Below are 12,222 nucleotides of genomic sequence, written 5' to 3' on the forward strand. Positions count from 1 at the left end.
GGTTCCTTAAGAAGAAATGGGCCCTGAGCCCCTATTTGATATCTCTTTTCGGCCCATATATAAAACCCCCCTCGTTTTTTACCCGCTTATAAGTTATAACCAATCTCCCTATTTTCACATAATAAACAAAATCAAGGGTCTGTTTTTCATATTTATTTCTTTTTTGTTTACATATCCTTTTGAGGAAACTAGATAGAATCTCTTTGATATTACTCTTCTAATCCTCTTTGATTCCACTTGAAATAAAATTAGTTTTGATAGCTTTGGTTAGAGATCAACTTTGATCTGCATGCAAGAGAGGATATTTGATTTGTAGTTGAATGTGTGAACGCATATTCTTCAATTGGTTATCTTCTTCTACATTTCGTTTATTTGTTTCCCAAATTTTGGTGCTCTATTTTATGTGTTAAAATGGAAATTTTTGTGTACAAATTTTCTTTTACATCGAAATTCTACTATGCAAATTTACTTTTGCATTGACATTCTACTATGTAAATATATTTTTTCACATGTAAATGAAATATTTCATAGATATTCTATTATATGCAAATTTATTTTTGCATACAAAATTTTTCTATGTAAATATAATTTTTCATAGGTATCCTACTATGCAAATTTATTTTTGCATACAAAAATTTTATTTGTAAATATAATTTTTATGTAAATATAATTTTTCATAGGTATTCTACTATGCAAATTTATTTTAGCATACGAAATTTTTCTATGTAAATATATATTTCATACATATTCTAGTACGAAAAATTATTTTTGCATAAAACGCAAGTCTTTTTTGCTTATTGGAAAAGCAACTCTTAGATATGTCTCTTAATTTGCAAAATCATTTGAAAAAAAAAATCTGCAATTGTTTGATGAATTATAGTTTATTTGATGAGTAATGGTTTATATCTTTTTTTAGAACCATTTTTTTTGTTGTGTTTCGGAAAATGAAATCGGTGTCTCGGATCTACAAAATGAGATGTTTCCAGCATATTTAAAACTGTATGTTTATTTTTTCGGTGAAGTTTTCTGACCAAATAATAAAAGGTAGGTGAAGATGACGGGGGTATTTAAGTCAATTTTCTGTTTTAGTTTATTGTTTTTGAAAATAGGGAGGTTTTGTGGGTTTGTTTGCAAGCGGGGCTTTTTTGTTCTCATACATAAAGATGTCCATCTTGCCCGAAACCCACCCAAAACCCGAACAAAAAACCCGTACCGAACTCTGTCTGAACTCAACAAAACCCGAACCCAAATCCAAACCGAAATACATAGGATAGAGTTTGGTCACACTCTCTAAACCCGAACCGATAATTTAGCCCGAAACCCATTAAAAGGGCTAAAAAACTCGAAATCGAACCCGAATCCGAACCAAAACTGAACCCCAAATCCGGTTTCAATTTCATATAAAAGAATGAGTTAGATAAATATTTAGATTATGATCTCATTCATATTTACAATGATGAGTTATTTAATATATTGGATTATGGAAAAATTTATATCGAGATTTTCAATTTTTTCAGTAATTCCATGTGATCATGCATCTATAGTTTCTTCCGAGTTCATCTATTTTTAAAACATATGAAAGAATTATGTCTAAGTATAGGTAAAAATTACTTCTAAATTCATTAGAAGCTTTATTTTGTTTGAAGGATTGGTGGATAGCCGAAAAAGGAATAAAATGTAAATATATATTTCAAATGAGGTTTTTTATTGTCTTTTTTCTTCATTTATACCGGGTTTTATCGTACCCGAACCTGAGTCTAATGGGTACCCAAAATATAGAGTTAGAATAGGATTTAGTTACACTTCTCAACAAAATACCCCACCCGTTGACAACCGGTCCAGATTCGGATAACCCAATACCCGTTCAAAACCCAAAAAATCAGGTTTGGGCCGGGTACCCATTTGGACATCCCTGAGTCATACATCATGGTGATCGGGGAGATTAAACTTAAAACCTTATTCTCATACATCATGGTGACGATTTGTTCTGTTATGACTTGAAGAGCCAGGAGTCAAGGCGTATTGGATACCTAAGCGGGAGAGATACATGCTAGAACTAGTTTTTAATCAGTAGAAACTTAGCATATAGTGGCACAATATTTATTTGACAAAGTAGTCTTCTCAAATAATTTTGTGGTTATTAATCTTTGAACGCCAATAAATATGGCTTTCCAGTCTATTTGTATATGTCCTATATGTTTTCGATTATTCATAATGTTCCTTTCCTTACGGATTACAGACTGAGCATTGTTTACTTTTCTGGGTATAATTTTGCCATAAATACAGAAACACCTCTAGTCGTAACTCTTAAACATACTGGATGATTATAAATTGGTGTGACGCCAAAAGTAAGGGTTAGGGGACTCCTCAAGTACAGTATGGAGTTTTGCTTGCTTTATATTTTAATGTCATACATCGATTTCCACATTGTCAAGAAGTCTAACTTTGCCGAACCAAGCAGCAACACAAAATACAACAGGACTTTTGATCTCTTCGACTGCTTCCAGATTCTCCTGGTCCACAATCTGCACAATAACTTTTTTTAACATCTTATAGAAGGCAGTTTTTTAAATATATCCACAAAGAAAGCAATAATTTTAATATTTTTTCCCCAGTAACTGTAGGGGAAGAGTCAGATCACGAGGTCTCCACAATTATCTTGGTTATTCACAAAGTAAATGGGAGTTCCATCTGTAAACAATGATGGGGAACGTAGGTATGAGTTTAATTATTACAATATACGCAAGGAATTATCACACCTGTTCAAAACATAGCGCAGCCGTGTCTCTCGCAGAACTACAGAAGATGCTTGTAGGCCCGTGCATACGCACCGACTCTTTTGACAACTATTTTAATCGCTAACCCGTTTTATTTTCTAACAAATTGTTTTAAATGAAGTTTTAATTAAATTTTAAAAACCCGTTTTTTCAATTGGAAGAGAGATTTTGTTTTAATAGGAGAATAATTCTTGTTTTAATTAGATATGCTAGATTTTCCCTTTTCAATATATAGGGGAAGAATTCACATTTTAATAGGAGAATGATTCCCATTTTAATTAGAAGTGTTCGAATTTGTTTTAATAGGAGAAGAATTCCCGTTATGGATTCCCGTTTTTCAAATAGGAGAGAAATTTCCGTTTTAATAGGAGATGACGTTGAATTTTAATAGAGATCGAAAAATACCCCTTGTGGGAGCTTTAATATTAAGATATAGATATCTTACAAAGCTAATTCTGCGCACATTCTCTTTACTTTAGGGGAAAAAGAAAAAGCTCGGACAACTTGCTTTCTATAAAACAAAGAACTATCTGTAAAAACATTACTTTGTACTCATTTATAACCAGTTCTTCACCCCTCATTAAATTCTCACAGACTTATGTAAATCCAACTATCCAAGTAAAAATCATTCTCCAATTTTATGTTATTCTAGGACATCAAATATGGCAGCAGATTTAGATCCTAAGGACTTGAACTTTTGATCCCTGTCATTCTTTTTAATTTTAATTGTTCTCATTAATTTTATATTGGCAACAACCTCAATAATATTTTTTTTCTAAGTAAGCAAATATTGTATTGATGAGAGTAAAAACAGAAGAGAGGAGAAAGTACATCTGTATTCTATAGTCCACTGTAACAGTAACACTACTAAGATTTTTAGTCAAATCTAAAGTAAACTTGTTCTGGAACCTCCCATGTGGTAATCCATGGTGGTTTTACATCAAAAACTAGTTGTTCCTTTGTCTGTATGTCTGCTGCATATTTGGCCACTTTATCTGCGGAGAAGTTGCATTCCCTCCATGTAGGCGTTATCTTGCAGTACTCTAGCTTCTCCTTACATTTATCCCATCTTTGTTTCATCCCCATGGAAGTTGTGAGCTCCAAAAAGCATGGACAGAGCAAGAATCCAATTCAACCCATAACTTCTTCCAATTCCTTTGAACCGCATATTCTACACCTTCAAGTATAGCCAAGCATCCAGCTATATAATTTGTGGCAAAGTCTATGTGTTTGCATACCACAGCAACAAAGCGACATCTACTATCCCTAAACACAACTCCATAGCCTGAGGGGCCGGGTTTCCTTGAGAAGCACCATCCACATTCATTTTAATAACATCCCCATCCGGGGATACCATTCTGATCCTTGAATATTGGCGCCCTTCCAAGCTTATCCGGTAACCCCCATTTCTTAAGAATCTGAGAATCATGAGCTTCTCTATTCATATAACCAGTAGTCATCCAAAAAGGGTTCTGAATATGACTTCTTATCTGACATTTGCATTGGGTTAGAGTGATCTTCTTGCCCTAAAAAAGCCATTTATTTATCTGCTTCCAATTAATCACCATACCAACTAATACTGCTGCCTCCCACAGTTACTTGATAAGAGGACTATGCCCTCTATTCACTCTAAGAGCATCTGGCATGTTGTTGAAAGATGTATTAAAACCAAACTGACTTACCGTCCATTCCCACAATATATGTTGTAATGTCTTGGATACCTCACAACCCCTATAACACCTTGAAGCAATTCTAAACCCTCTCTTTTTCAGCCCTTCATCAGTAGCGGCACAATTTCTCACCAGTTTCCAGCCAGTACCCGCTATCTTTGGATGAATCCATTTGCACCACACTTACCCGCTATCTTTGGATGAATCCATTTGCACCACACTTTTTTGCTCCACCATGTAGTTGCATTTTTCTTTCTAATGGTCTCAAAAGCAGACTTGATGGAGAAAATCCCTTTCATATCTGGCTTCCAAATACCATGGTCATCTCCTGCAATGGTAGATAGTTGATTCATATTGTACCCTGCATATAACATTAATTGCCGCAAATTAAAGGGGATTGCCCATTCACCGTTAATGATAATGTGACTAACTTTGGACCTACACCCCTTTAAATGTTGTGGGGCAATTTGGAGCTTTTGTTTGATCGATCGCTCTCCAATCCACACATCTCTCCATAAATCAACCCCCATCCCCATACCAAGAAGCCACCGAGAATTACTAGTCACTTCAGGTAACACCCATTTAACACCGCACCCAGTTATTGGATTTAGTATAATAATCAATGAGCTCTCCATCTCTAGTAAAAAAATTTAGCTTCATGAATTTAGCATAGTCATCCTCTTTGTAAAGTATGTGCCATGCTAGCTTCATTAAAAGAGCCATGTTTAGTTCTTTAAGTCTTCTAATTTCGAGACCTCCTTCTTCTTGTGGCTTACAAACTTTGTCCCATGACACTGTAACAAGCTTCTTTGTGGCAAGGTTGCCAGTCCACAAGAAATTTCTCATAATGCATTCTGCCTCTTTAATTATGCTACTTGGCCATTTGTAAACGCCCATACTGTAAATTGGGATGCTCGAGAGAACAAAATTGATGAGAACTCTTCTTCTTTGAAAAGAAAGTAACTTCCCCCTCCAACATGTAATTCTCTTCTTAATCCTATCAAGTAATGGAGTCAAGACGCTCTAGTTACCACGCCCTTAATCAAAGGCACCCCGGATATTTTTCGGGAAAAACACCCACTTGAATGCCTGGGGATTTTCAGTAAAGTTCGTCTTCTATCCATACTCATGCCTCGGACAAACATTACGCTCTTGTTCCTCGTTTTCGACCGCCTTAAGATGCTTGGTATCTCTCCAATAAGTCCGCAATGTTTCTCACACTCCTTGCATCCCCTTTGTTAAAAATGATCACATCATCAGCATATAGAAGATGGGTGGGACTTGCCATGCCTTTGACAACAGTTAAAGATTTAGTTAACCCTGTTACCCTCAAAGTAATAAGCCCTCTACTGAGAGTATCTTCAGCCTGGGCAAAAAGGAGTGGTGATAAAGGATCACCCTGCCTCAAGCCTCTCTCGGGTGTAATATAGCCTATAGGGCCTCTATTGAGCAAAATCGAGAGTCTAGCTGAGCTTAAGAGTGCATGAACAAGCTTGTTCCAGTGATCTGAGAACCCAAACCTCTTCAACACCTCAAATAAGAAATTCCAGCTCATGGTATCATAAGCCTGGGTAATATCGACTTTGATCGCGATGCTGCCTCCATATCTCTTTGTATCCAATTCATTCACCATTTCCAACGCGAAACCAATACTGGCTTGAGAATATCTGCCTTTAATGAAACCACTTTGCTCCTTTGACACCAAGTCCTCGATAATAGTATTGAGTCTTTGCTACATGATTTTTGAGAATATTTTAATGAGAAAATTGCTCATACAAATAGGTCTGTCAACTTACTTGCACTTTTATCCTTTGGCACCAGTGTGATGAAGCTTGCATTAGCCCCATTTGGAATTATTCCTTCCCTAAAGAAAGATTTGACTGCTGAATTCACATCTCTCTTGACCAAATCCCAACACTTAACATAAAAGTGGCCATTATACCCATCAGGGCCTGGTGAACTAGCAAAGATTCATCTCATTATCGCTAACAAAATTTCTCGTCGAGGGGCTGACTGAGCATATTATTACCTGCATCGGTTACTTTATTTGGAATTAAATTGAGGAGTTCAGCATCCATGTCGACCTCTTTAAAACTGAATTTCTCGGCATAATATTGTATAATATACTGAGAAATATCTTCTTGTCTTTGCAGCAATACATCATTTTCTGTCTTTAACTCCATGATAAAGGACTTTGTTTGTTTGATTTGGCAAATCCTGTGAAAGTAGGCAGAATTTTTCTCATTATCATTTAACCAAGATACCTTGCTTTTCATCTTCCAAAAAGAGCTCTTTGTCTTCATAGCTTGCAACAAGCTCTCCTCTTTTTCTTCCATTTCAGTTACATACAGTTCATTTAAGGGGTCAGAATCCACATCAGCTTGAGCTAGTTCTAAAAGTGCCTGAGCCTTAATAACCCCCTGCTCAATATCACCAAAAACATTAACATTCCACGTCTTAAGAGCCTCTTTCATCATTTTTAGTTTCTTACTAAATCTGAAGATGGGGGTACCCTCAACATAATGAGGCCAACTGATTCTCATGAAGTCCCGATGTTCAGTCCAGGCTTGATTGAATCTAAAAGGTACATTGTAGGGCTTAGGAATGTGTACCACAGCCCCCAGCAAGGGGGCATGATCTGAACCTTCCCTTGTACCTACTTTGTATCTCCACCCTTCAAACTTCTGAATCCATGCTTGATTGTAGAAAGCTCTATCCAATCTAGCAAGTATTCTATTATGTCCATGCTGATTATTACACCATGTATAATTCAAACCCACATGATCACTTTGCTGCAACTCACAGGTGTTAAACCAATTCAAAAAATCTGCAGTAGCAGTTCTTCTCGGAGGAAGACCACCTTTTTTCTCATCATTCTGCAAGACTGCATTGAAATCCCCAATCACCAACCAAGGTGAATCAGGCTTGAAAGTCTCAAGTTCAGTCCAAAGTATTCTTCTATTCACCATTAAGCTAGCTGCATGGACTGCAGTCACCACACAATCTTCTACTAGCACCGATACTTGCTGGGGAGACGCATGTATCAGGCTTACACTGATCCCTCTTCGCCACAAAACCCATAAGTTCCCTTTTCTGAGGCTTGTGTCATTATGGAAAAACTGGTAATCTAAAGCAACAAGACCTAAAGTCAAGACTGTATCACTACAGGGTCTCACCTTAGGTTCAGCTATACAAAGAACTTCAGGATTAAATTTTTGCAAAAAGCCTTTAATTCTTGAAATAGTACTATCTTTACTAATACCTCTCACATTCCAAAAGATGATCTTCATTAATTGGAGGGGTGGGGTTTGTTCTGAACCTGCACTCTTGACCTAGTACCAGGTGGAGAGATAGGTTGTGCTTTGTACTTGGTCGTCTGTGGCTTCTGGTTAGCTGAGACAGATGCATTCTCTGCCATCCTAGTAGTCACCAACACCACCTCTCTATCCACAGGTGAATGAGGGGGGGGACTCCAATACTGCGTCATCACGAATTAAACTCTGAAAAAGGTTACTAACCATTAGAGGATCCTTAGTAACTGGAAGGTTTTCAGTCACCTCAATGTGGTCCACCAGAGTCAGTTGCACCTAGTGCTCGCACTACATCTGTTAGTGAGTCCCTTTCAATGCCATCTGTTTCACTCTCTAGTAGAACTGAAACTGTCTCCACTTGTGCATCATGGTAAATTTCTAGATGGTTGTCTCCTACATCAATCACTTCCAACTGAGCAGCAGCCACCAGCTCAGTATCTAGCACAGCAAAAGAGCTTTGACAGGGTGCTTCAGTGTTCCCATCAGCAGAAACAACTGCTACTACAGCCAGGTCTTGCTCATTGTTATCAACATTCATTGGTTCTTGATTTCCCTGTGTGTTGTCCGCATCAATTATTTCTATTACCCCTTCATCAGCAGCATAAGTTGTGTCAGATTCTGGGTTGTTATCTTGCTCCTTCCCCACTTGTTCATTATTAGGGTCTTGGGCTTCATTCATCGCATTGTTTGTACCCGCAGTTCCAGCACCATCTTTGTTTTTCTTTTTCCACCTTTTCTTCTGATTTTTTGACATTGTTTCTACATTTGATGGCTTCTCTATATTCTCAGTACTCATTTGCTCTTTGTCTTTGTTGGTAGCTAAATCATCTTTTAGAGCATAGCACTCTGCCACTAAGTGACCAACTGATTTGCAGTGATTGCAAAACTTTGGTGTTCTTCCCAAGTCAACTGTTTGCCAAAAACCAACATTAAACTTCTTTGATTCAACCCATATTTACTCTGGGATCTTCTCCGCTAAGTCGATATCCACCAGGACGCTAGCAAAGTATCCAAGTTCCCGTTTTGCTGTTGTTTGATCCACATGAATAGGCCTACCAACTGCTTTACCCATGGCTAGAATATTACGAACTTCCCAGTACTCCATACTCAATCCAGGGAAGCGTACCCACACCAAAGCATGCGATTGCTTCTCTTTTTCAGTAGAGAAGTTTGGAGACCATTTACTGAGTCTAAGAACATGTTTGTCGACCACCCAAGTTCCTTGATCCCATACCTTCAGGTAGTCTGTTTCAGCAGAGAATCTAAACATAATATAACCCCTTCCAAGCGGTGTCATCTGCCATTCCTCCGTTGGGTTCCAAAGTTCTGCCATTCCTCTTTCACTCTGTCAGGTTTCACTTGCCTCAGATCTAAGCGCCCAACCAACGAAAACTTACAATATTGCAAGCCTTTTTCGATTTCATCATCAATAAGTGCAATAGTTGGGTATTCACCTTGTTTACCAGGAGTTGGTAGTGAAGATGTTTCGATATGCCGTCCATACTTTGGCTTTACTGCATTTGCATAGGAATTCTTGCCATTACCAGCACGTTGTGGTTGTAGTGGTTCTCTCAAGATCCCTTGCTGCGTTGTATCTTGAGCAATTTGTTGAGCAGTTTCTGTTACTACTTGAAGGCTAGCTCGATCATTTTCATCGAGGAATCCCCATGGACAAAAGATAGGTTTTTCTTGATTACCTGAACTAGTCAAAGCCAAATCCATAGTTGGATTTAGTCGGAGAAGAAGGATTTGGCCGGACAGGACCGGACAAACCTGCTAGTAGAGCAAGTTTTCCCACCAATATTCAAACCTTATCCGAACTTTTAACTATAACGGGAAATTTAAATGTAGAAATACTAAAATATCCTCAGAGCTCTACATACTAAAACTGGACCACATCTAAAGACCCGACAACCTCAATAATAATAAAACCATAGCAGGATAATAAAGAGCAGAACCAAACATGGAGAAGAAAGAGGTTTCAGGATTACCTCAGCATAATCAATTTTACCACCAGCTTCAAGAATTGCTTGGGTGACTAAATCTCTCAAGTCTCTGCAAGAAATTTGACCATTTTGTGCAGTCAATTTAGCTCTAGACAGCGATCTGTTAATGGATAGGGCCTGCATACAAGAAGCCACAGGTTTTCAGAATGTTTTCTACGCGCACAAAAAAAGCAAAAAAAAAAAAAAAAAATTTATATATAACATGATTTAAGAAAACTAAGAAACAGGCGCCAAGAGAAAGGCAATGTGATGGTACCCAGGTAATCCAACATATTTGGATGCAATACTGAAATTAAATGGTTCTGGGCTGCAACCATCCCATTTTTCAATATCTTGTCGGACTTCAGTACATTTCCTAAACTACATATACCTTTTCTTTTCTCTCTTTCATATACTCTTACTTTTCCATTTCCTCACTAAAATCCCACTATTTTGTGCGCAGTATTCAAGTATCAGAAGTATCTTTATCCTTGTCCACATCCAGAGGTTTAGGATGTGAGGAATTCATCCAGTTTTGGCTTCTCATTTAGAGGCATTACAATTATATGAAAAGCAGGAAGACAGAAAATAAATTACATGCAAGCAATCAGTTTGAACAAATATTAGCAAGTAGACAAGTAAAAACAAGTTGTTTGGAGTTAAAAAGATAATGAAATTGAAAGCGAGAAACTCTGCCACATTTGCATTCAGTTAAATAAAACAAGCAAACTACTAGGGGCAATGATACCGTGAAAGATTTAGAATGAAAAACAAACATGGTGATATAGCATAGCACTAAACAAACCTTGTTCCGCTCTTCTGGTAAAAGGCGACATTATGCGTGAACTCATTGCAAGACCGTCAGCCTCACGCACTATTTCAGAACCAATGATGGTTACTGCAAAATCGAGATCCCGAACCTGAGGATACAAAATCATAAATTTTATTAACAAATTGCTTAGGGATATTAATATGTGACCTACATTACTCTGAAGTCTGATTTGGAGTTGGAACTCAAGTTCGGAATAAACAATCTTAATTCACGTCGACACACTAATGAATAATCCACAATCTGTATAATCTGTGAATAATACACTGCAACATATAAACAAAAAGAGTATACCTACGATAAGCATTATCAACATATTAAAAATGCAGCATTATGTATTGTATCTCCAGTTGTTTCAAGTTAAATATCTATAAATTTTAACCAATAAAACTTTATTAGGAGAAGAAAGTACAATTCCATCAAAACATATACCACATTCTGGTACAGGTATAACAAATTTTCTAAGTAACAAAAACCAAGTAAAATGTCTATAAAAAAAACGTACCATTCGACAAATAATCCGCCATTGCTGATAATCCTTCTTCCCGAAAATAGCGACATCAGGCTCCACAATGTTAAACAATTTGGTAACAATGGTAGCAACCCCTCTAAAGAAAACAGGTCTACTCTTTCCACACATACCCTTTTCCAATCTTTCAACTCTTACCCATGTCTCATGCCCCAACTTGCTATCTTCTACACATGACACCACATCATTACCACCACCTCCACTACCATCATTACTCTTGGGGTCATTGTTTTTTGACTCAATATCACTATTTCCATAATCATATAAATTATAAGGATGAAATACAACATTAACAGGTAATGCCTTAAGTTTATCTAAATCACCTTGAAAATCAGAAGGGTATGTAGAGAGATCTTCAGAAGGAGAAAACTGACCTGGGTTTACATAAATAGATACTACAATGACATCACTATGCTTTTGAGCTTCTTTAATAAGAGAAATATGACCTTCATGAAGGTAACCCATTGTAGGAACTAGGCCTATAGTTTTACCTTTAGCTCTCATAGACCTTGACCATTTTCTCATTTTGTCCTTTTCTGTGATAATCTCTAGTCCTGTTGCCATGGAGAAAAAGTAAAAAAAATATTCTGTTTTGGATTTTTTTTCTTTTTTGGTATGGTACTCGATGGTGTTGTGTTAGATTCGGGCTCCTTTTTTGACAAATTTTAAGATTGTGTCAGAAAAGCTAGATTTGGAGAAGAGGTGGGAAGGATGAGTTGGAACTTGGAAGTTGTTGAGGTCTGTGATTACATGCTCTTGGAAGTCGTTTTAGAAACAATTAACCCAACTTTCTACTAGCCATGAAAAATGACCCCGCCATCTTTTACAAACAAGTATGCCAACCGTGCTACGCATCGATTTTTTTCAAATCTTTAAACTTGTCGCTCTAACATCTTAAAAAGTAATATAAAATTTTTAAGAGAAATTGATTATAATTTTAGTGACGTGAAAGAGATTTTCTAAATTATTTTAAATAATATGAAAGCTAATTCTAATTAATTTTGAGGTGAGATAGTTTTTGTAAATTACTTAAAATGGAGGGAACTAATTAGAATAATTGAAGGACGTATTTCTAAATTGTAAAACATGAGATATTAGAAATAGCTTATATGGTTGAGAAA

General features: G+C 36.8%; 1 protein-coding gene across 1 annotated transcript; it reads right to left on the minus strand.

Moving 5' to 3' along the window:
* Positions 1-2,301: 2,301 nt before the first annotated feature.
* On the minus strand, positions 2,302-11,814 carry LOC147505106 (pantoate--beta-alanine ligase-like). Its single transcript, XM_086557702.1, is given in 5 exon segments — positions 2,302-2,525; positions 9,750-9,881; positions 10,549-10,575; positions 10,577-10,663; positions 11,078-11,814. Coding segments are annotated over 5 exon segments (951 nt in total). The 5' UTR covers positions 11,666-11,814; the 3' UTR covers positions 2,302-2,408.
* Between the last annotated feature and the right edge of the window lie 408 nt (positions 11,815-12,222).

The sequence above is a fragment of the Coptis chinensis genome, chromosome 4, assembly GCF_015680905.1.
Source record: "Coptis chinensis isolate HL-2020 chromosome 4, ASM1568090v1, whole genome shotgun sequence".
NCBI classification, from domain to species: Eukaryota; Viridiplantae; Streptophyta; class Magnoliopsida; order Ranunculales; family Ranunculaceae; genus Coptis; species Coptis chinensis.